This window comes from Thermobia domestica, chromosome 11, assembly GCF_964235325.1.
Source record: "Thermobia domestica chromosome 11, izTheDome1.hap1.1, whole genome shotgun sequence".
Taxonomy (NCBI): domain Eukaryota; kingdom Metazoa; phylum Arthropoda; class Insecta; order Zygentoma; family Lepismatidae; genus Thermobia; species Thermobia domestica.
In genome coordinates, this window is record NC_137464.1 from 4,645,887 (window position 1) to 4,671,927 (window position 26,041).

At 35.3% G+C, this 26,041-nt stretch overlaps 2 protein-coding genes across 3 annotated transcripts in view; both read right to left on the reverse strand.

The window, feature by feature from the left end:
- Nucleotides 1-5,081: 5,081 nt before the first annotated feature.
- LOC145663841 (uncharacterized) overlaps nt 5,082-26,041 on the reverse strand; it is a 41,988-nt gene continuing 21,028 nt past the window's right edge. The window contains exon 5 of the mRNA XM_081729952.1: nt 5,082-5,376. The gene's annotated coding sequence lies outside the window, so the exon portion shown is untranslated. The remainder of the gene's footprint in view (nt 5,377-26,041) is intronic.
- LOC145663840 (uncharacterized) lies at nt 10,171-24,646 on the reverse strand. 2 transcript variants are annotated; one of them, XM_081729950.1, is made up of 5 exons: nt 24,306-24,646; nt 18,524-18,750; nt 16,694-16,869; nt 15,385-15,481; nt 10,171-11,480 (listed from the first exon to the last, which is right to left on the reverse strand). In XM_081729950.1, exons 1-3 carry the CDS (start codon nt 24,376-24,378, stop codon nt 16,840-16,842), a joined length of 330 nt encoding a protein of 109 aa, XP_081586076.1. In that variant the 5' UTR covers nt 24,379-24,646; the 3' UTR covers nt 10,171-11,480; nt 15,385-15,481; nt 16,694-16,839. The 2 variants fall into 2 exon arrangements, with proteins under 2 accessions (XP_081586076.1, XP_081586075.1); XM_081729949.1 differs by lacking the exon at nt 24,306-24,646 and having other exon boundaries at nt 11,332-11,480; nt 18,524-24,299.

Sequence of the window (26,041 nt, forward strand, 5' to 3'; positions counted from 1 at the left end):
TCTCTAGTTATATCCATAAAATAATGCGTTTTAAGGTACACTGTTGGTTCTTGATGAGTTAATACATAGCAATGTGACTATAAGTTAACCCTATAATACCCCGCGTTACATATATGTAACATTGGGATTTTACTTCTTTATATTGAATACAATGGTGTTTTGCTGCTAATGCCCACTGTGACACATCTGTAACAGTACGCTCAACACCACCTACTGGATTATTGCTGAACTTCTTGTCATTTTGTCCTCCCAGAAGTACTTGAAAGCATATTTTTTTGATTCCATGATATCACACTCTGGGTATTATAGGGTTAATTTGAAATCCTATTCATGTAATTATGCAGAGCTGTAAAATTTTCCTGGTGTTTCCTGATACTGAAATCTACTGTTATATGATTCTTCTAGATTTACCTCCTAAAAAACAAATTGCGGTGTCCTGCGACTTTAAATTATATTGTAAATAGTATCTGGCTATGCCAAATGAAACAGGAGAGATGAACTCCGTAGCAAAACAACAAAGTCATTTCTATTGATTTTCATGTAAGCACGGGTGTTATACTCTGTTTCCAATTTAATATAAACTGTCTTTGTTCAGAATTAAGTATTGCAGCAACATGTTATTACAAGTAAATTTTCCTATACACAGGTTGAAAATGGAATATCGACGTCTACAAGAAACGTTGTATAGGATTTTACAATTACAATCTGTTGGGAGGAAAGAACAAAAGGCATTCTTGTTAAGCTACGTAATACAAGAAACAGGGACAGAAGATTCAGACAAGAAACGGAAACATATTGATAAGGATATTTCGTGATTTTGTAGCGAGTTATTTCGCCGACTGAACAAGGCGGGAAGGAATTCACAGACATTTCTGAGAAACAACGCAAAGTGGTTGGACCAAGACTCTACTTTCAAAATTAATGTTGAAATTCCATCTTCTTCTACTTCTAGGAGAGGAAGACTGAAGCAGACTTCGATTACAGCAGCGTTAGAACGAAAAAAAAAAAAGGGAACTGTGAACCAGCAAGTTTTCAAGAGTGCAGAATCTTTAACATTTGTAGCAGCTATGAAGGAAAGAGAAAGTGGCAACATAGATTCTGCAAAACTGATTGACGAAATGCATAAATCGCCTACGTTAGCAATTAAAATTATGAGAGCTTAGCAGTCTGTTTCAAAAAGCCGACCTATTGGAAGCTACACAAAAGATAACGCATTAGCTCTGTTCGTTGAGGCAGGCAAGAGGTGAATTCTAAATGCTGACATCTATCCATCACACAGTATAAAAGATTTCTGGTTGCTAAAAGCGGTGTTGGCCACAAAATGTAACCATCAGAAGAACACTCTGAAGTTAATATTTAAAATTTACTAGATCATACCACCATTGACTGCTACAAGTGCAAGAGTCAGTATTGAAAAAAAAAAAAAAAAAAAAACTATCTAAAATCACTGATATTTTTGTCCAAATGGGGATTTGATGGGAGTAGTGGTCAGTCACAGTACACGCAAATGGCAGAACAAGATGAATTTTCAGGCATATTCTTGATGTCATTATTCCCACTACAACTATACTTCACGAATGACCGATTTGAGCCAACAGTAAGATGGCACAATCTTAAACCATCTTCCACACATTTTTTGTCGATCTATTAAATTTCAGTTTCGAAAAGAGTCTCAGGCCCTCCTGAGAAAAGAAGCTTCCAACTTCGAACAGCAAATTAAGAATCTCAGCAAAACTGAATATGCAATTAAGGGCAAAATAATACAAATAGAACATCAACTTTCATTAACGATGGTAGATGGAAAAGTTTGCAGTGCCATAACTTCAACATCCATCCAGAATTGCTATTTGCGGAGCTACCCCAGAAATGGTGAACCAATTGGGTATTTTGACAGGAAAAGACATAGATTAATTCTCATTCAGATTTTGGAATTTTCACTTTCCATATTTGAATAAGATTTGTTTGAATGTTTACGCCATGTTTCATATAGACTGCAGATCAAGCAGTAGCCAGCAAGAGGAAACACTAGTTCATAGACGAAAACAAACAATCCAGAAAAACTTCAAGAGAGATCAGTTATCATTGTTGACCAACCAAAATCTGGAGGAAGTGGTTCTTCAAATAACGGTAATACCGTCAGGACATTGTTTTGAGAAATAATAAGTGTCAGCTAAACAGATCATGAACTGATTCATAGGTTCGGTGTTATATTGGGCATGTTATCAAGTGGCTTTTCCGTCAAAGTTGATGCGTTTAATAATTACTGTAATGAATCAGCCGAACTCTTCGTTTCCCTATATTCTTGGTATTATATGCCTACCTCTGTCCACAAAGTTCTAGTTTACGGTGCAGTCATTGTTTCTGCAGCAGTGCTCCCCATGGGACAAATGTCAGAAGAAGCACAAGATGCCAGGAATAAACATTTTAAAGAATATAGGCAGTTTCACTCCAGGAAAACTTCAAAAGAGGCAACAAATATTGACATCATACACCGCGTATTAGAAACATCACACCTCATGTTTCCTCACTAAGATTGCAACTCCAGATGAAACCAAAAAGCTGAAGTCTTCCTCAAGAGGTCATTGGTCTTCTAAATTCAGTAACCAAGTCACAGAAGAGATTCTCTATCCCTGAAACTCACAGCGATGACAGTGATAAACAAGTATGTGTCTGTCTGTCCTTCTAATGAGATTTTATGAACTTATAAGTACCTCATTATGGTTTTTATCTCGTACTATAAGTAATGAATTAGAATATATTCAACCAGGACGCGAAATGTAGCAAAAAATAATTTTATTTATTTCATTTATTTATTTATTTAACAATCACCAGATACAGCTCAGAGGCCATTTTACACTGGATATCCAACAACAACAATAACAATGGAAAGGATTTGTGAAGGTATCGGCCAGGGCCTGTTTAGTAGGTACCATCCCGGCATTTGCCTGGTAGGACTGAGGGAAACCCTGGAAAACCTCAGTCAGGATGGTCGGCAGCGAGATTCGAACCCACGACCTCCCGAATGCGAAGCCAACGCTCTACCACTTGAGCTACTTCGCTCGGTCCTATTTTGACCGCGTTTTAGGGTAATTGGGACCACTGTGGAGTGACCGCGTCTCCTAATATCCACTCCAGAACCTGGATCCCGGGTTTGATTCCTGGCGGGAGCTCATGTGGTTCGGATCTCGCGTTAAGCTGTAGATCCACGTCTGATATAGTCTCGCTACTGAACGAGACGCTAAACCCTAAATCAACCAAGAACTTGCGTCCATAAGTTTGAAGTGGCAATTCCCTACATCTTTACATCTATACTGACTGAGCTTATGCAAATCTTACTCCACCGATCCAAGGGCTCGAAATTTTTCTGAAAAGAAAGTTTTTTTTTTTTTTTTTTTTTTGCCTAGGAAATTTTGGGCTTTCCTAAACATTTCAGTTTTAATGGGAAAATAACGATATGTTCCATTTTTATTCTCATTATAAGACAGAAAATCATTTAATTACTGTATTGTGAAGAGAAAAACATGAAAAAATTCAGGAATAAATGAATCTCTCATTCTACATGAAAGGAAGAGGGCAGTTCGACGGACGCAGTTGATTTTCTAGCTCGAACAAATTCTTCATAGAACTATAACAGTAATTTTCAACAACAAAAAAGTTTTAGTAAAATATTTAATAGTATTAGTATTAGCAATAACTTTTTAGAAAATGTAATAGAACGATGTATCATTCAATGGATGGTCAGAAACGTGTGACATGATGATTCAGACAGTAAAGGAGAGTGTGAAATGGGTTCAGTGACATCGGTTAACAATGATCCTTGGAACTGGTAATGCCAGGTAAACCTAATGCAAGAAGATTAAATTCCGGCCCTACAAATTAAAATTTGCACTGTACTAATAGAGAAGACTGTGTCATCCTACTTTTTTTATTATTATTATTAGTTTCTTGTTCTCACCCACACACGTTAGGTAAATGGGTACAGCATGTTTTGTCATTCAAATACATGTTGAAAAACAACTGTGAGTATTCAGTGCTGCTAGCTGTGTTTACTTTTAGTTTTTTTCTGTAACGAGTCACATTTTGTCTAGATTTCCTTGGTCAGAGTTTAACTTTGAATTTTTTATTATAATGAAACTACATCAAATTTCTACTTCAATCGTAACAAATAAACTTAATGCTTCCTTCGTCTACGTCGAATGACAGACTTTTAATAAGTAATAATATAAAGATTTTTGAGGTGACTCCCTTGGAATTCTGGCTGTTTTACTGCATAATAGTCCGAAAGTACTACTCTGAATAACTACCGTAAAAATAGCAACACTTACACCACTTTGCCGATTAGTTGAGCACTCATTGCTCTGATCGATCTAAGTCCAGTTTCGTAAGTAGTTCATCGAGGTACTATCAGTTCGTGGTGTCATAACGGCAAAGGTAAAATAATATTGATTCTTGCATGGCTTCTACCAGAGTCGATGGCGGGATTTTCACTGCTATATAAACATTTTATTCAAGAAAAAGGATATACAGGGTGAGGCAGATAGATGTTAGCATTAAATGAGGGTTTATTCACGTGAAATTACAAGGCAAGGATTTGGCTATAGAGTTTCAATTTGGCACACATCCCGCTCAATGCACTTATGAAGTCTGTCTATTATCGATTGTATGGCCTTCTGGGCCATTTCAGCAGGGATAGCATGATGACCTGAGTGATGTGGTGATTCAGGTCGTCCAAGTTGCTAGGTTTCCTGGCATATACACAATCCTTGACCATGCCCCACAACCAAAAATATCACGGCGTCAGGTCGGGGGAACGTGCTGGCCATGGGAGAGGGGGCCACATTTACCAATTCAACGTTTACCGAACTCGTCGTTCAGTTAATCCCGAACCATCTGACTGACTGCAAAAAGAACACCCATTTAATGTTAACATCTTTTTGCCTCACTCTGTGGATCTGATAAAAAAGAAGTGTGAGAATGCGTCGGATAAATTAAAAATATGAGTACATATTTTTTTTTCTCATGATACTAAATGACTTTTCGATTGCTGTACTTCGTGAAACTAATAAATAATAAAACCATAATTTGCTTTAATTAAATATAAACCGGTGTTAATTTATTAATTTTCTTTGTAAAATATTCAAAAAATTAATTTACATGTAGAAGCATCATAAAATAATAGAAAAGTATTCATTCAGAGATACAGTTCAAATATTGTTTATACAATTAACCTTAGACCGCACAATACAAAATATTATTTGCATGAATTCACATTAAATTTTCTAGTGGACAACTCTTCATTAAAATGTATAAAATCAGTTGAACAGGAAGTTATTTGTTTACATGTTGAGTATGATTCGTTTGTGGCTTATAGATAACCTGGAAAGGAAGAGAATATTGTATCAGAGCTCTTTTATGAATTATGTTATCAAATATATGGTGCCTTCCATTTCAACTCAGGCAAAAAAATATAAAATTGTACCATCACCATCTCAGATATTGTTCAAACTTTTTTTTATAGCAACTAGACATATTTTTAAGAGACCCATATTTTTTTCTTTTGTCGAAAAAAATTTTCCCGCCAAGTAATGGGCCATCAAAGACGGGGAGTACAATTTATGAATTGTAGAAGACATGGAAAATGGTCAATTTCGGAGCCTCACCATTCCGCTATGGAGATAGGTAGAGTTATAATTCTTGTTGTGGTATGTACATAGGGATATAAATAAACTATATTTTATTATAGTTTGGTTTGCGCATGCGTATCTTTCTGTACATAAATTAACAAATGAACGTCAATTTATCTGAAAAGTCGAAGTTTGCGAATTTTTTTCGAGCACTTCCGGTTCGAATTTTAAAATTTTGTTTTCACGGTTGGTAAGACCTAGTTACCCGCTTTCCGAAAAAAAAAAAATTGTATCGCTTCTGTGGTCAACCGTTTTGTCGCAAAAAATTTGAGAAATTGTAAAATTTTCAAAAATCGCCATTTTTGGGCGCCATTTTCTCGAAAACACCATTTTTTAAAATTCTGAAATTTTGTCAGATGATTCAACTTTACCTGAATAATAAACACACCAAATACCATTCTCGACCAATGCTTCATGGATTAACTGCAGCCTTTTAAAGTTAGCGAAGTTTCGCTAATTTTGATGTCACAGTTAGCAACACTGGGAACAATGAAAGTGCAATGATTTGATGATGTTTGTGGTTCACATTCATTAAATGAAGAATAAATGGTTTTCTTGGCTGTTTTTTTTTATTATTTTGATTAAAAAGGCTCTCTGAAATAGTAAAATGAGCCTCCCTCTACTCCTACGTTTTCTTAAACTGAAGTAATCTGAGGTGGAAATTACGATTATGAAACACACAAATTTCAAGTTCACTTACTTAAAATGGTCTTCGGAAACAATTTTTTTTTTTTTTTTTTTTTTTTTTTTTTTTTTTTTTTTTTACATGGACCAATCATTTGCTTGGTTGTTTTCTTTGCTAATAGCATGTAACCGTGCAGATGCTCCAATAGATGTTGGTTCACTCATAACTCATCCAGGAGTGGATCTAGGGGGACGATTGCCGCCCCCTCCCCCAGAAGAAGAAACTTTCTTATTTATATATAAATAAAACCCATCCCAGAGTTTGGAGCTCTTAAAAGTAGCTCTAAGTAGCAGTATTACAATTCCCCCCCCCTCCCCAGAAGTCCGTCCTGGATCCGCCCCTGCGTAGCACATTGTCGATAGTCACAAAACACTTATTTTCACTTCTCTTATGCTCTTCTGGAAACCTGTACCCTGCTGAAGGTTCATGTGGAAGCATAAAGAGCACCCTAACTTCACGTAATTCATGATTTATTCATAATATTTCTGCTACGCACCACTGGTTATCATACGTATATGTATATAACAAAAGTTCCTTTTTGCAGATTCCTTAAATCTACACTTTGAATTGCAAAAGTTCGATTTTGGGGGAAGTATGAAGTTAGTCCATGGTGACCCGTTACTGCCATAAAAACTTCGCAATTTTCCGAAAGCCAAAGATAACTTCGTTGAATACCAGTCACCGGTCGCATACTTTCCCTTTTTTCTTCCGGACGTCGTCGAATTCAGTTCCAGGTAATAAAACGAGAGTAATACTCGGAGTTTGTACTTGCACTATACTCACGAATTCTCCTGCGGTTTTAGTGGGGACGCGGTGGCTCAGTGGTAGAGCGTTCACTTCCGGTGCTTGGGGTCCTTGTTTAATCCCAGCTCGTGCCGTTCTGCATTCCACCATTTCATTCATTTCTCATAATCACCGTCTCCTTTAGCCTAACCGGCATAAAGATTTCATTTCATTTTTTTCTTCTGCGGTTTTAATACTGTGTATCTGTTTTAGCCTAAGGCTATGGCGCGTTGCCACATTCTTTGCCCCTTCCCCACTACCGTCGCAGAGACCCTTGCATGGCCGATTTCACTGCAAAAACACTGCTTTATCGGACCTGTCTGCATCTCGAACATCTGAAAGCGATTTTTAAAGTGGGATGCAGCACCATCAGAAATCACTGACACGGTTTGGGAAATTGTAGACACTTATTTTCACGTATTCAAACCTTTTTCTATAAAATATATTTTCGCTTTTCTTCGAGTGTTTAGAATCTTGTCTATGACTATGAGTACATGAGCCGAATCGTGTGTTTTACCGTCGTTTATTACAACAAAACTGTCAATTGTTTCATATTTCGGTGATAACTCTAAATTTCACTTTGCAGAATAACAGTCCAGTTTTCAACGAAGTCCACATGAAGTAAAATAGAATTTGTATCTTGAAATTTTATACGGTAGTTTTCGGTAGCAATTGATTCTCTTTGGATTTTCTTGATGTAGTCATGAATTACAATTCTTACAGTTAAACCGGCAATGTACGATACGAAAACAGAAAGTGGCACAGTTTTTTTTTTTTTTTTTTTAACGAGATCATTATCCTCCCATATGGCATACATAACCACTTTCATTTTCATCAGGATCAATAATTAAAGACGGGGGCCGCGGTGGCTCAGTGGTAGAGCGTTCACCTCTGGTGCTTGGGGTCCCGGGTTCGATCCCAGTCCCCGCCAAGTGAACTTTGTGGTGGACAAACACCGTGTGCGTGGGTTTTCTCGGGGTTCTCCCGTTTCCTCCCACTTTATTCATTCCACCATTTCATTCATTACTCATCATCACCGTCTCCTTTAGCCTAGCCGGCATAACCGTGGGACGTAAAACTCAAAAAAGAAAGAAAAGATAATTAAAGACACCACACTTATTTCTTCCACTCCAGGACATTCACCACATTCTTGAAGAAGACAGCTGTCACTTTCTACGGATCATACTACTAAAGAAAATAGGTCACTCATGACAGCTTCAATACAGGTTGCACCTTTGATTTGTAGCAATGCAGTAGCAGCTAACTTAAAATTTGCACAATACACACACACACACACACACACACACACTCACTTCCCTCTCAGGTTGCGGACTGACACACTTTAGTCGAATACTATAAAATTCCGAGTGACCCATTTTTATGCTGGGATTGTTATGATTAAAAATTCAGTAAATTTCTTTGGAACGCGTAAGAAAACGTTTCGATTTTTTTTTTTTTTTTTTAAACTTTTTGTCATTTTCCGATCACTGTAATGACATCGCACTTAATTGAGACTTTGTCTGGAGCATTCCAAATCATACTGAGGTAATACTTTAGGCCTTTTATAGATCATCAGAATTCATTGGATGGCCATTTCAAGTAAACTTAAAATTTGTGTGTTTCGTAATCGTAATTTCCACCTCAGGTTACTTCAGTTTAAGAAAACGGAGGAGTAGGGGGGGCTCATTTTACTATTTCAGAGAGCCTCTTTGTTCAAAATAATAAAAAACTAGCCAAGAAAACCTTTTATTCTTCATTTAATGAATATGAACCACAAACATCATCAAATCATTGCACTTTCATTGTTCCCAGTGTTGCTAACTGTGACATCAAAATTAGCGAAACTTCGCTAACTTTAAAAGGCTGCAGTTAATCCATGAAGCATTGGTCGAGAATGGTATTTGGTGTGTTTATTATTCAGGTAAAGTTGAACCATCTGACAAAATTTCAGAATTTTTAAAAAATGGTGTTTTCGAGAAAATGGCGCCCAAAAATGGCGATTTTTGAAAATTTTACAATTTCTCGAATTTTTTGCGACAAAACGGTTGACCACAGAAGCGATACAATTTTTTTTTTCGGAAAGCGGGTAACTAGGTCTTACCAACCGTGAAAACAAAATTTTAAAATTCGAACCGGAAGTGCTCGAAAAAAATTCGCAAACTTCGACTTTTCAGATAAATTGACGTTCATTTGTTAATTTATGTACAGAAAGATACGCATGCGCAAACCAAACTATAATAAAATATAGTTTATTTATATCCCTATGTACATCCCAGATAGCAGAAACAGCTTGCCACAAGCATGATATAAGCTTGTCGTGACAAGGATATAAGCTTGTCCCAAGCTTGTTACGACAAGTCTTTAAGCGTATATCAAGGCTGATTCAAGCGACGAAGTTGACAGGCGACAAGCATATTGTAGGCTTATACTGTAAGATTGTTTCAAGCTTGTCAGCTCAAGTTTATTACAAGCTTGGTACGTAATGCTTGCTACAGGCTTGTTACCTCAAGTTTATTTCAAACTTGGTACGTAATGCTTGCTACAGGCTTGTTACCTCAAGTTTATATCAAACTTGGTACATAATGCTTGCTACAGGCTTGTCATCTCAAGCTTATTTCAAGCTGTCCACTTCAAGTTTAGCACATGCTTAATATGTCTCGTTTATTGCAAGCTTCTCAGTAAAGCTTGATACAAATTTATTTCTGCACGTGAGAAAATGATTCATCTGCTTGGCGACATGTATAATGTTTGATGTGTAGGTTAGTATAATGTTCAATGTGTAAGTTACATAAATGATGGTGTGTATTCTTTTGTCATCTGAGGGTGTTTGGATATTGCCATCACTTTATTGGCATTCTTTTAAATATATATAGGGGAAACCATACCATACTTACTATTAATAGTAAACATAGTAGTAAGCTATGGTTTCTGCAATATTTTTAAAAGAATGCCAATAAAGTGGTGGCAATATCCAAACACCCTCAGATGGCAAAAGAACACACACCATCATTTATGTAACTTACACACTGGTCATTATACTAACCTTCACATCAAACATTATACATGACGCCAACCAGATGAATCATTTTCTCACGTGCAGAAATAAATCTGTATCAAGATTGACACTACTGGACCTCACATCAAACCTTATACAAAATGAAATCAAACTCATATAGACAACAATCCTGCAAAAATAAACGTAAAGGTGAGGACGAAAGAACTGTTAAACCTACATAAGCAATGTTCTGAAAAAGAATAGTTGTGTTCGGTCAAAATCAAAGCAAAATATGTATACTTTCACAATCTGTATTATGCTTCTTTCCTTCGTCTATTATGCGTCTTTGCAGCACGAGGTTCAGGTTTATTTTTGAGTAACATTATTGAGATATCATGTTAAATTACAAATCCATGTCTCACACAATATTGGTGTTGAATATATACCTCATACTCCAGTCTATTGAGATTAGTATCTTATCTCAACATAGAAAGCAACACTTTTCCTGAGTTCCTTGGTGAATATACTATGCGACCTGGCAGATCAGCACCCAATTAGTTTACCATTAACGACAGTTTGATTTTGAAGTTGAGCGTCCCGTTTCAGCACGAAGCGTTATATGAGACACTGACCTGTAGAATCCGAACAGTAATGCGTTCAGTGTTTGTAAGGTCTTCCACTGGGAATCGACCACGACCCTAGGCGCACCAAAGACGTACACCACTAGACAAGCGTCAAGGGCTAAGCAAACTTTTAAATTATCAGATTTCAGGAAAGAAAGAAATATAAATTAAATCCTAGAACCACTGCTACACAGAGTGCGAAATACTGAGGATGGCCATTCCCACACTTCAAAATTTTGGAATAAAATTCATCCTCAATAATTTACTGGAGAGATAAGGCAATAATGACACTGTCAGAAGTATACAAACTATTTACAGTAAATCTGTGTAGTTAGTGGACAACCTAGTGGTTAAGCATTATCCTTAACCCTTACACAGTTCAATAATTTTGGATGTTCAATATATGAAAACTTCATTTCAAAACTTTCCAGTGCAATTTCTTTTTTACTTATTTATTTACTCCTATCTCTCCCCGATCATAACTGTTATTATTTCGCATTCTGCTGCTACTACATAATTGAAATAAATTATCCCTAAATTCTACGCAATAACTGATATAAGGTTCCATGAAAACAATCAGTTTGTATTACAATGTTATTTATTGAACTTATTTACATTTTTTTTGTATAATTTCTAACTTATTTCCTTAATTGGGTTCCTTAACTTCAATGGTATCACCTTCCACTACAGGTTTTGAATTTCTTCGTTCTCTGCAAAATAACGATCAGAAATACGTACTGAAAAACATGTAATTGATTGCACAGTTAAAAGAAAACATTTATATTGTTTACCTTATAAATACGCTTTCATTAAAATACATTTTATTCTTTGAAGTAAGTGCCACACAAGACAACAGAGTCTGGCACTCGTTTCTCAGATCTGGTGATCCATGGCTTGGAAGCACTCCAAATATGATCTCTATAGCATTACGGTAGAATATTTATAGTGAATTAATATTCCTTAATCGAGCTCACCTATTCAGATGTTAGATTTGCAGTGTGACACTTCTTATTTAAAGTGTCTTGACTATGTCAAATACAATATAATTCATCTTCACATACTGAAAATTAATAAAGTAATTTTAAACACTACTATACACAAACATTACGCAAACACTATTTCGGTTCAGCGGCATCCCTTATATTATACATTTTACGTTTTACAACCTTATTCGATTAAATTTTGACGATCACTCATAAGAAACACTTGAAAGGAAAGAATCGCGTTTGTTACAATTACAACATACTCTCCCATAGTCTGATATTTAGTCGTCTCGGGATCGCACGGATCTGTCTGGGTCATACAGGATCAGGGATCTGACTACTTCGGGATCACGAGTCACGAAGTATGTGACTCGTTTCATCACTGCTACCACTGCATGGTATTTATTCACTTTACTTATTTCAATGTTCTAGTGCCAGTAAATTTTCAGTAGAAGTTTTTTTTCCTAGCTGAAAACGTGCATTGTTCTGTGAGAACATCAGTTGAGATAAATCCAGAAAATGTCATATTGACTCACTCGGTACTGTTGTATAAGCACGGCGTTACGAAAAACAAACGAAGTGATCACTGATATAAGAAATCACTGAGAGATGGAAGAACAAATATTTACATATTTCTTTAATTTTCTCTCCATGCCTTGTATGAAATGCAATCTGATCTCACGATTCACCGGAAAGATAGGCCATAAGTGTGTGAACCTATATACCTTGTATTCTTCACGGGGCAACACAAATCATAGATGATGACCTACAAGAAGTTATCCTGCGTCATGTACAACAGAACGCATGGGAAAGTGTAGTTCGCAATTCACAGGAAAAGTGTAGAATTTACTAAAGTAGGTACCGTGTACACGGACAACTTCGTACCATTTTGCAACGAGTTTGGAACATACCTTAGAAGTTCAATGAAATATTTCTCTTAAAAAGAAAAAGTTACTGGCGACTAATACGTAAGGAGGTGTTGAGCAACAATTCACGGAATTATTTGTGACAGTAAAACAAATGGATTTTAATCCTGAGCCTTACAGCGGAGGAATACATCTTTGCAACGTTTCATTCTTTCAAAACACAAGAATCACTGATACGAAAACATGCATATTGCCTTAGTCATACATATCAAATGAAGAAGGGATGACTCACTACCGTAACTGTAACACTAAGTTTATTTGACCCATATTCATGGAACGTCGTGTCGGGGTCATTAGCGTCGTTTCACAATTCATTATAGAGAAGTAATAAATACTCCTGCAACCTATCGACCTAGTTCTTTATATTCCATCTTTGAAAGCAGAAACATTTGTCAGTGTACATGGCATAAGGCAGGAAAATCACTTCATTTACTTCAATCCAGTCAAATTCTGAATGCATTTTAAGACCTATGTATCCCTATTTATTTTCCTGGTAATTTGTTGTTGAGTGTTTACGCATATTCATACTTTGGCGTGCTCCATCCTATTGTCTTTGGGGAAAAGAACTACTCTTAATTTTTTTAAATTTATTTTTTTATTACTGCCACTGCTGATCATGTGGATAAAACATTAACCTTCATTTCTTGTTCAATTTTGGTGTTGATTACTTCTTTTTCATACTGAATGAAGTCTTATCTTCCGAAAAACTCGGGAATGTCTTTGTAAGAGAGAAATGTGCATTTACTATTATTTTGTTTTTTAACAAAATTTTCTAACTGCTGAAGTCTTTATCTTCTAGGGGAAAAAACTATTTCTTGATTAGTTTTAATGTTATTTTACTTCTTTTCTATCTCCTGAATGAAACCTTATCTTCTGAGAAAAAAAAACTACAATACCATTCTGTATCTTAATTAATTATAGTGCTTTATTGCTTGTTTCTATACTAAACGAAATAATCTTATCGTCTGGAAGATTCTGCAATTTCATATTTCTCTATTACAATGGCATTGCAGAGTTTTCCAGAATGTAAGATGATTTTATTTAGTATAGAAAAGAAGTAATTAACTCTAATCAATCAAGAAAGAGGGTGGTATTGTAGTTTTTCTCTCAAGAGATGAGTTCGTTCAATAGATAGAAAAGATGTAAAATAACACTAAAATTAGTCAAGAAAAAAAGAGGTTAGTTGCTTTCTGTTTTTCATGCAGCAGGTAGGAAATGTTTTTAGAAGGCAAATATAACAGTAAGTGTCTATCTCTCTATTACTGTGACATCGCAGTTTTCAAAAAATGAAATTTCCTTCAGTATAGAAAAGTAATCAACACCAAAATTAATCAAGGAATAAAAGTTAGTCTTAAAAAAAAAAACAAGATTTCATTCAGCAGATAGGAGTAATGAAAAAATAAAATTAACAGAGGTACTTTCTTCCAGAAGACAAGAAAACAAAAATGTAAACAGTAATGAATCTCGATTTTAGTTAAAATGTCCACCCTCCGAGGAAAGTAACAGGAAGCTGCTAAATTATAAGGGATAATAAAATAATAAGTACATACAAGGTAAACATTTTATCTCATTTCACTGTGTATTAATACATGAGTGCGTAAAAATGAACTCATCTCGCTATATAAAATACAGACCTAAGTGATTGAGTGACCGACCGATCTTTGCACAGGCCAAATCGCTTAAGATAGACACGTTAAATATGGACAGTACATGGGATTTGTTACGTAGGATACCACTAAGGAAGGACTTTTGCAAATTCGACGGGAAGGGGAGGAAAATAGGTGTGGGACGTATTTTTAAAATATGACCATATGTCTGAATTCCTTAAGGTTACAGACTTGAAATTTGATATTTGGATGTCTCATTTCAAATAATTTGACATATTTAAGCGGTTTTTGATATTTTAGTACAAAGGAAGAAAAGAAAAAAGGTGAGAAAGAAAAGAAAAGGAGTGAGGATTACAATTATTATAAGATGTCGAAATCTCTGAATTTATGAAGGTTTGAAACATGAAATTTGGTATTTGAATATTTTTTAAAATAAGTAGATAAGAATTTCAGCGCTTTTGAAATATGCCTAAGAGGTAAGAAAAGGGGTGGAAAGAAAAATTGATGGGGATTATAATTATTATAGTAAAGTATTTAATCCCTTAAGGTGAGAGATTTGAAGTTCAATATTTCGATTTCTCATTTAAAATACTTTGCCACGTGTTTCAGCCCGCCTTTTTTTTGACATGTTAGTAAAAAGGGAAAGAAACGATGTGGAGAGGAGAAAAAAGGTGCGGATTACAATTATTCTAATAAAATGTCGGTATATCTAAATCTTTTAAGATTTGAAACATGGAATTCGATATTTCAACTTCTCGTTTAAAATTATTACATAAGCGTTTTATGATACATATCCTAAAAGGAAGAAAAAAAGGGAGAATTACTACTATTATAATAAGATGTTCATATTTTGGGGTCCGGGAAAGTAAGAGGCATTGAAACGGTGGAAATCTCTTTTTCCTCCAAATGTACAGAATTCTATGCATATGATATTGATCTAGTGACCTATAGATGTGAGAAATGTAGTGAATACAAAACGTATATGTAGAGAAGAACGCGTCCATGGACTAAGTTGCAGATTCCTAGCTTATTTAGTGATGGTAAGAACTTTAGGACCTTTCTCGTGATTGTAAGGAAAATAGGTAAAACTATACTTACATACGCAGTAGTCTAGGCTTCGCCTGCTGCAGCCAAAGACCCAATACTTCCTTCACCATTTCTTCTGTTGCGTCGGTGTACATCTTACGAACAGCAGCTGAAAAGAAAGATAGAATTTCAAGCAAATAATAGCGATTTTTATTCTTTAAAAAACTGTCATTTGAAATAAATCTCCCTCTTAAATAGCTTTACGGAATTATGGTATGGTTTGTAAACATGGATACCTAGAGCTGAAACTAATTCCTATATTATTTTTCAAGTCACCTAAGCTAGGCCCCTATTTTGTGAATTTTCTGTAAGGGTACTATAGAAAGTTATCTTCCACCACACTTTTGGTATATTATATAATGGAGAAGTTACATTTTTCGATACAATTGTAACATGACTTTCTTCCGGTGCCCTTAGTGGTGATATGGTTTTGAGTCAACGTTTAAAGTCACCTTAAATAACACTACAAAAAACACATTAGGTTTTGGTTAACTTCGTTGTCACGAAAAATTGAAAGATGAAGACGACAGAAAAACGAAAGTTTGACTATTCGCCGTCTTGAAAGCCTGCAATTTTTCTCTTTTTATACTGGAATTATGGTAACTTCGAAAGCTATGTTCTTCTAGTGTTTTATCTGCGTTCTAGTGTTAGACAAAGAGCTCTGAAATTTTACCCCTTTAAAATATCGGCAGGGGACACCGTTTGGCATACTATGTAATACTACCAGACTAACAGTGTTGCCAACCCAACGAAGTTATATTCGTTTGGTAGACAGTATCAAGTTTACAGGTATACACGAAAAGTCTGGTGCAAAATTATACTTCACAGTAGTGATTCCTACACTGTACTTCAATTTAAATTCGTTGACAATATTGATTTTATTTAGCCCTGGAATCATTTCTACCTTGGACTTTTATTTGGTTTTAGGTTTTCCGTACACCTTACAAATTATTTTTGAATGCCTTTTCAAGCAAAGATTTGTTTAAATGTGTACTTTGCCAGTAAAGCTTTGTTTACAATGTAGTGTTGGATCAGTTATTGAATTTCCTATATATTCTACACAGATGTTATATTCACCCAGTAAGGGCGAACACATTTACATATTTTACTACTTGACAGTAAAAGCACCCTAAAGTACTCAAAGCATACTTTATTCGTGAAGAATTACTTCTGATTGCTTGGGACATACTAATATGAGAACACACGTCCAGTACGAGAGAAGTAAGACTTAGTAATTAGCAAACTGGAATTTTGTATGGTTACTAGCATAAATAAATAAATGAAGTTAAATATTTCAGTACAACTTTTCAAATCAACTTACTGTGGATCCTTTTGCATATCTGGGTGGACCCAAAGGTGTGCTTTTTGTTTCATGATGCTTGATTTCCTGCCAGAGTAGGAGAATTCCATTGCGAGCTTGTCGCACAAAGTTCTTCTTATTGCATTGTGAACGAAACCTTTTAAATCCTAATCACCAATTGACAGTAATACTTTTACCTGAAAGAATGGAAATTATTTAGATCTAATGCATACTGAAATCGAAAAGAAAAACAATATATATAAGGGTCCATATTGTTATGTTTTTCTACCAGTGGCAAAAAAAAAAAAACACGAAGCATGAATGATACTAGTGAAAAAAGAAGGGCGTGGGGTTCTGAGTTTCATAGAAGGTCGTATCAAATGGGCTACGTGACTAACAAAAACTGTTTGCCTGGGATTTATTTGGTAACTTTCAGCTTTATATCGGAATAGCGGTTATTTAAAAGGACCATTGTCCGTTCGAATTAGAAAAAAATACTATATATATATATATATATATATATATATATATATATATATATATATATATATATATATATATATATATATATATATATATATATATATGTGTGTGTGTGTGTGTGTGTGTGTGTGTGCGTGCGTGTGTGTGTATGTATATGGAAATTACATACACTTCCAAAAGTAACAAGAAACATTGCGTTAATCAGTGCTGCCAACAAGTAGTGTCAGAAAATAGCTAAATGACGCACAGAAACTAGCTAAAAATGGCTCAACTTACCTTAAATTATAGGTAACAGAATTTAGGAATAAAGAAAGTAAAGATTTGGTACTTTTTGTCTACTAGTTTACAAGGATGTTCTATTATTTATCTTTTGATATCCTCAAATCAGTTTCACAATACAATTTGTTCCTTCATTGACTATAAGTAATAAAATTTCTTGAATTATTTTCAACTTCAAATGTATGTCTTGATAACACTATTGATCTATCACAAAAATATATACATACACATGCACGCCTCTCAACAAGAAAAACCGAACCCAAACTAAAAATACGTTAGAAACTAATCAAACAAATTGACTGGAGAAACCAGATCCAGGAATCCCCATTTACCGTGACGGATAGGTGAGACTGATAAAAGATATCTAATCTACTGTGACAATGTAAGTGCTGTTTTAAACAGAATTAGAAAAATACCAAGATAACCTACTTTTTTAGGTTTTTCATATTTTCTAAAAAAAAAATGACTGCAAAGGTTTAATTGCCGCCTAAATGACTATATTAGCAAGTATGAGTGGCAAGTTGATCAAAATTATAGTCCACTAGCAGCGTTCACCCCGCTTCGCTGCGGTCACCCCGGAACGCAATAAACTTTGTTACTTAGATAATTTTTACTTTTTCGCTTTCAAATTGCAGTAAATGTTAACATTATAGCGCCTGTCATTTATGTTAACCCGCCGAGTGACACGGTCATGCGGGTTGCATATAAATACGTTTATTTTTATACCTATGATGAACTAACAAAGGATTTGTACGTTATGGACACTTGAATGGTCAATTATCTCAAGACACTGGTAATTAAAAATTAAAGTGATATGATAAAAACCATCTAGGGTCCAAATCCTAATAACCCCCCAAAAATGAAAGAAATTGGTTCAGCCGTATTAGCGTGATGAGCTAACAAAGGATTTGTGCGTTCTCTTTTATATAATAGATAGCTAATGCACATGATAATGGTTAAATTGGCAAAAATGAAGTTGATGCTAACATTTAGTCAAAAGAGAGATGTTCCAAAAAAACGTAAATTAAAAGATATAACAAAGATTTGAAACCTCCTTCACAACTTGTACAGTTTTGATAGGACACTTACATATTTCTTTCCGAAGTTAGAATCTTCAAGCTTTCTCTCAAATGTTTGAAAATCATCCAACGTTCGCAGAGGCAGAAGGCCAAGAAGTTCGGATTCTTCGTTTATGAACTCTGCTTTCACACTCACACCATTACTTAGAAGTGTGTCGACCTTCTTCTCGACGGAAGATACTCTTTCACTAAGGTCAGCTAAAGCAGATTGCATTTGACCAAATACCATTCTGATATCTGCAATAAATTTTAGGAAATATTGTTTTGAAGGTGTTATTATAACTAGAAAACATATTATTTCACAAATCATTGAAACAATAAAATGTACATTCATGTCCAAAATGATTGTCGCATATCTATAACTGTCTTCTTGTAAGAATATAATTTGATAATGATTTTGCAGGATTCTTTTAATACCGATACTATGTGTATAATCGAGAAATGTGTATTTGTGGAAAATTTTATAGGGAAAGAATTATAAGCACGTAAATTAGAATGGACAAATGGACAAGAAAGTTTTATTTTCGTTTTATTGTTCCTACTTACTGCTCTTTTGACATGAAATTTGCCACATACATGTCTTTGCCGATTATACACATACCAACATTATAAGAAATACAGGGCGAATTCGTTGTCAAATTTTATTCCTACAACAGATTTATAGACATGCGACAATAATTTTGGACATGAGTGTACGTTTGTGGTGGAAAAACACCGTGTGCGTGGGTTTTCTCAGGGTTCTACTGTTCCCCTCCACTGTCTTCACTCCATCGTTTAATTCATTCTCATCATCACCGTTTGCTTTAGGCTGCCCCGCATAACTGTGGGACAAAACTCAAAGATTTTATTTAAATATGATTTCGCTGTTCATTTAATCAGAAATCTTGGGGGAAAAATGGGGCACAATTAGGAAGACGTGTGTAGAAGACCACCACGTTGGAGAATTATGACCAGGTCATTAGAGTATGACATCATTCATCAGCACTGCGGAAGGAAAGGGTTGATTGCTCAGAGGTAGAACGTTGTCTTTTGGTGCGACGGATCTCTGGTTCAATCTCCGACCTCATGAGTTTATGATGGACAATATCATATTCGTGAGGGTTTTCCCGTTCTCATGCCACTAATTCCTTCATAATCATTCACTATCATTAGTCATCTGTGTATCTTAACATTAACCCTAGGAAGACTAAACTATAATTGGTCACGTGAAAGACTAAGAGGGGTCAATTTTGCTCGCGGTTGTAAATTCCAATTTTAAGCCTACTAATGTATTTTAAAGTTATTTAATGACTGCTACTAATAAATATGAGTTGTAAAATTATTTTAAGACTTGTGAAATTTTATTTTAATAGGAAATATTACAAATATAGGTCCCAGTACAGACTACTACCGAATTTGGTTAGCAGACATGAAGTAGCTTTAAATACATTAGCCTGTGTAGACAAGTTACTATACTAAACCTGAGAGTATTACGTTTGCTCAATGTATAAAAGTAGATTATGTTAATTTAGTCATCCATTCAAAGAATAGATAAGTTTACAATGATCCTTTTAAAGTAAAACTTTACTTCTCTTAACATTTCTAAGTTGCTGAAAAAAAAGTATTTAGTCACCTGCGCTAAAAAAAAAACTACCACAATAATGTGCTTTCTAATAAAACTAAATTTAAGTTTAGATTACAGAAGAAAATACAAAAAATTTCAAACGTTGTAAAATTCATTTGTTCGGGCAAAGAGAAAAAGAAAGTGCGGGCAAATTAAACCACCTTCGTCTTTCTATGTTTAAGGACATAACAGCGGGGTTATGAAGAACGGGACCTACAGCTTAAAGTGAGATCCGAACCACTACTCAGTTTGCACTCGAGAGATATTGTTCTTCATTTGAACTCGAAACCAGAATCCCTTGATAACAAAGGCGATAAATCCACAGACCCATCATCCACGGAGGTCAACTGATAGAAATACGTTCCAGTGATCTTGCATACTTGTGAATATTTTAGGAGCCACTTAAGAACCAAAAGGGAAAGAACTGCAAAGTGGAATCACTCTACAGTTATACACATTAAATCAATGGACAATTTTAAAAGACTACATAGTACAGAAGATCTAATTTAGTCAAAGTCAGAAATATAGGCTTAATTTAATTTGCTAATCAATACAAGAAGTGACTAATAGTTCTGGACCATTCATACTATCTTTCTAAATAAAACCTTTTTTATTATTATTATTAACAAACCAGTCAAACCTAATAGAAATCTCTGTTTCGTCGATCTATTTTCCAATGTTATAAATTTAGACACTTAATCAGCTTCTGTGGAAAAGTTTTGTTGACCATCCGCTAGTGTGACAGCGCACTACAGGCAGTTCGGCAGGAACTCCAAACTTGATAAAATAAAATCACAATTAAAGAGACAAGTTAAAAAGTATTTTTCACAAATCCCACCCCCACTCAACTTGTGGACGATCATGCCTCCGACAAGGAAAATTCAAGCTTAACCAATGCTGAAGGAGTAGACTTCTGAATAATTTATGATGTACTGGTAAATCGTTTGCAGAACTAGTTGACCTATGACCTCTAGTGTGAGCGGGTTGCGGTCATTCCTCGAGGCTGCGACCTTGTTCAATCGAATCATCAGCCTCAAATTACCTTTACTCTTAAAAAAAGGGGCAACGGTTACTCCACTTTAATCTAAAGTAAACCTATTTAAATAAAAGAAACCTGGTTTAAAGCAAACATTCCGGTTTAAGTAAAAAAAAAAGTTTAAAAAAAACAAGAATACGGTTTTTGCCAATCCTGAAAATTAGCGTTATTTCTTTATTACATCTGTTCAGATTGCAAATATTTTTCTGAGATTTTAGATCCAGACTTCATTCAGCTGGTAGCAAAAAAAAGTAAACAAAAGCACTAAAATCAATGAAGAGACAGAAGTTACTGTTTTTAGAGGATAAAAAGATTAAAATGTAAGCAACGAAAAACCTAGTTTTCTTCAAACTTACACCCTCGACTTCTTACCTTACAAACTTCAAACTAATATGCCAACTTATTTTCGCGTAATAATCCACTCTGAGATATTGTTAATATCCAATAAGTAATTTTTCGAAATTCATCGTTCTTTTACCCGAAACCCAAAAGTCCATACCGGATCGAACCTTTCCTTGTACTTATTGTAAAGCGATGAAATGAGTGATATCATTTAATCTAAGATTGATGAAGTATACCTTAGAATGAGTAATTGTTACTAAATAAAGTCGGACATAAGTACTTATATTCTTCATTTGAACTATTTCAATTTTGCCCCCAACCTCCGAATAAATAAGGAAGAACATAAGGAATGAAAGATAGGCACGATGCATTCTAAAATGAGTGAGTGTCCAGGCTTGCTGTATTTAAATATCATCCGTACCGATTCTTGGGAAAGCCACATCAGTTAAAATTTGTAGAGTATCGGTGAAAGCTAAAACAAGAAAGCTTAGGCAATGTATTAATTCAAAGCAGTTTTCTCCTCGATTGTAGAGATAAAACGTAATTTTCATTACTTTAGCAGACAGCTCTCCAAATTTATATGGATTTTGTTGATTTTTTCACTAGATTTGGGGCACTACTTTACAAACGCCTTACGAACCACACCTGAGCGAGCGGAGTGGATTAGAAGCCCCGTAGGATTTTTTTTTTTTTTTTTTGCTTATCTTTTAAGTTACACACGATTGGCATTGCAGCCATTCTAGACGCTCATTTTCCAAAACTGAACATACAAATACTGGCATTTCGTTCCTTGCTTGTATTCAACCGCCTTGCGCCCTGGCAAATAGCTCCAGCATAACATACTTACTTTCCATTGTATACTCATTTGCACATACAATTTATTGAGTTTAAAACACTTACATTATCATTTAACTACCTTCACTATTAATATGGGGTTAACTTTGGCAGATGGCTCTACCTAATTAAATAAATTATTTTAATGTGTTTAGACTTAATAAATCGTATCTGTTATATAGAATCCTACGAAATGGGAAATTAAGTATGTTTTGGTGGATCTAATTGACAAGGCGGTAGGCAGATGAATACAAGCAAGGAATGAGATGGCAGTAAGTATATATGAAGCTTTGGAAAATGACCGTCTGCAATGGTTGCAATGCCAAACGTGTGTAAATTAAAAAGTAGGAAAAAACGAGTCCTACGGGGCTTCTATTCCCCTTCGCTCGCTCAGCTATGCTACGTAAAGCGTTATGTAACGGCATATTTTTGGAAATGAGGGGGGCAATATTTTGCTTAAATTTTGTACTCTCTTGCTATATATTGTGTATTTTTTATGGTTTAGGTAGGTTAAGTTAGTTTAGGTTAGGCTAGGTTGAGATACTTGGGTATTACTCGAGCAGACGGTTCTACCAAATGTTCACACATTGCATTTTCCGGTTTCTTTTTGTAGAATACCCACTAAATGAGGAGCTAGTGCATAAACCACGAACCAACTTGTGTTAGGTGGCCATTAAAAAGCAAGAATGCCATCTTACCAAGTTAGAGCAGGAGCGCAGCAGGGGGTCCCGAGCTGAGCGAGGGGGTGCGTCCGTAGCGAGCAGGCGTGTGAGCGATCCACATAAATGAGAACACCTATATTTTCTGTGTTTTTGATTAGTTAGGTTAGGTTTGGTTAGTTATGTTAGTAATGAGTTACGTAACACCAACTCATTTCTCTTGTAAACACGGTGATTTTACCGGATTTTGGCCCCCAAGTTCCAAAATTATCTACATGTAACAGTATTATCTCAAATCTAGTGAAAAATGACCACAAAATCGATATAAATATGGTAGAGCCGTCTGTTAAAGTAATGCCTTAACAGTTATCAAGTATTTCACCTATAAATTTTTAATGTGGTAAAGCCGTCTGCTGAAGTTAAACCTCTAATTTTTGTACTGATATTCAGGGGCGCCCGAAGAAAATTTTCTAGGTAGGGGCCCATCTACATGGTTGCTATATTATGCCTGGTATTTAATATACGTGGTTTGCTATATTACGTAAACATTTTCGTAAGCCAAAGGGGGGCCCGGGCCCTACCCTCCCCTTCGGGCGCCCATGTTGATGCTAATTGTCAAGAGCCATCACTGACTTTAAAGAATCCAATGGCTAAATATGGGGGTTAAGTTCCAAGTTGGGCGTCCGTTTCCAGCAAAATTTTTAAAATTTACAGAAAAGATATGAATAATTTGATCGTTTGTGTGCTTAATAATATATAAGGGTCTCGAAAAGTCTATTTCTTTGTTATATATAAGCGGTTATAAACATGGGACTATACGGCGAGCGGAGGGAACTACTTAGCGCAAGGTAAACAAACGGTTGCATTGTGGGAAAGTAACGAGCATTTATGTTATCAACATGGCGAATGTACAAGGGCAATGAACTAACAGCTTTAACATTTGTGAAGCAATACGTTGATAACGAGCAAAATCTTTTAAAAGTTTGTGAAGAGCACGGATTTATGAACCTAATAACAAATTGCAGAAAGTGTAGAAAGGAGATGACAGCGAAAAAACGTGGCGAAACCGGACGCCCAACTTCGGAATAAATGCCAAATATGGTATACATTATACGGGTGAACACATACTTAAAAAAAATAAAATAAAAATAAAAGGTATAAACATCAAAATTCCATCCATATTTGGAAAGTAATGAAGTAACACTAGTCTGTAAAATTATCCTAAAAGCACTCAGCGTGCCAGTCTAACAAAAATCACCTTTTTATTTTGTAACTAAAGCTAAAGTAGGGCTTACTACATTTTATACACATAGCTTACCTTTGTTTACCTTTTGGAAGAAATCAAGCTCCAAATCTCTAAGACTACTCACCAATCCTACAGATGGCTCCATTTTCTAAACAATCGACGAACGTCAAGCGTTATGAATCAAGCTTGAAATAGGCTTAGTAGAAAGTTGATAAATTCAAGCTTCTTGTCAAGTTTAAAACAAGCGAAAATAAACGTTGATTGTCGCTTGTCGCATCAACTGTACATTGCTAAGCCAAAATCAAGGGAAAGCGACCCTTGATTTAAGCTTACGTGCTATCTGGGATACCACAACAAGAATTATAACTCTACCTATCTCCATAGCCGAATGGTGAGGCTCCGAAATTGACCATTTTCCATGTCTTCTACAATTCATAAATTGTACTCCCCGTCTTTGATGGCCCATTACTTGGCGGGAAAATTTTTTTCGACAAAAGAAAAAAATATGGGTCTCTTAAAAACATGTCTAGTTGCTATAAAAAAAAGTTTCAACAGTATCTGAGATGGTGATGGTACATGTTCTGCCTGAATATAAATGGAAGGCACCATATGGATTTTGCTGACCAAACATGGTTTTTGCTGCCTGAGTGTTCTATCTTGAAATAGATTCCAGCTAGGGTTACCCCCGTTTGAAATTAGTCGTGACATCCCGAATTTTAAAGAAAATTGTGAGCGTTTCTAATTGTGCCTAAGAGGGACACATAATATGGCGGGACACCAACTACAAAATATACAGTAGAAATTTTTAGTGACATTTGTAAATTTCGTTCCACGATGTGAATCTATAATTATTGATATAGTTCTATCGCTGAAAATTTTTGTGTTGGCAACAGTGAAATCACAGCCAACGTTATTCTTTGTTTATAGCGGTTCATAACTTCTGTTCAACCAACCACCAATGTTCTTTGTTTGTACCGGTTCATAACTTCAGTTCAATCAATCGCCAACGTTATTCTTTGTTTGTACCGGTTCATAACTTCTGTTCAACCAACCCGCAACCTTATTCTTCGTTTGTTTGTAGCGGTTCATAACTTCTGTTCAACCTAATGCCAACATTATTCTTTGTACTGGTTCATAACTTGTGTTCAACCAACCCTCAACGTTATTCTGTGTTTGCACTGGTTCATAACTTTTGTTCAACCTACCGCCTTTGTTCGCACTGATTCATAACTTTTGTTCCGCCAACAAGCTCACGCTACGAGTTTTCTATTTCTTGTGGTTTTGGTTTAAATTTTCACTATAATTTAATTTAAGAATACAGTCTATGTATTTCTTTTTATTATTAATAATAAATTATTCCATGTTCAAATCTGAAGCTGAGTAGCTTCCACACATGTTTGGTAACTGTATCCCATTTTAGGCTTACCAAAACGTGACAACTCTAGTTCCAGTCTATTTATTTAGTACGCAATGCATTTTGATACACCACTTTTAACTCCCTTTTACTTTTCTTGTATTGCATTTTTTCCTCTTAATATTTGGAGCAATATTACCTCGACTGATACCTAGGTGAGCACAATCACAACTAGAAGATTTCGAAACTGGAGAGTCGCCGGTTTTCAGTAAATTCTTAGTAAAACAATTCTCAGTGCAAAAAATATTGGAAGGTTCAACTAGACTATACGCATAAAAGAAGTTGCAAATACAACTAGGCTTCTGGGGACATGTTTGTACATGCGATATTACCAATTTCTTTTTATTTTGAGATGCTATATATAACGGATTTCTGTTGCATAGGCAAAAAGAAA

Coding starts and splice junctions, on each gene's coding strand:
- LOC145663840 (XM_081729949.1), bottom strand. CDS start 18,847: ATGAATGTACATTTTATTGTTTCAATGATTTGTGAAATAATATGTTTT. Junction 16,870..18,523: donor CTAACTTCGGAAAGAAATAT/GTAAGTGTCCTA, acceptor CCATTCTTTCAG/GTAAAAGTATTACTGTCAAT.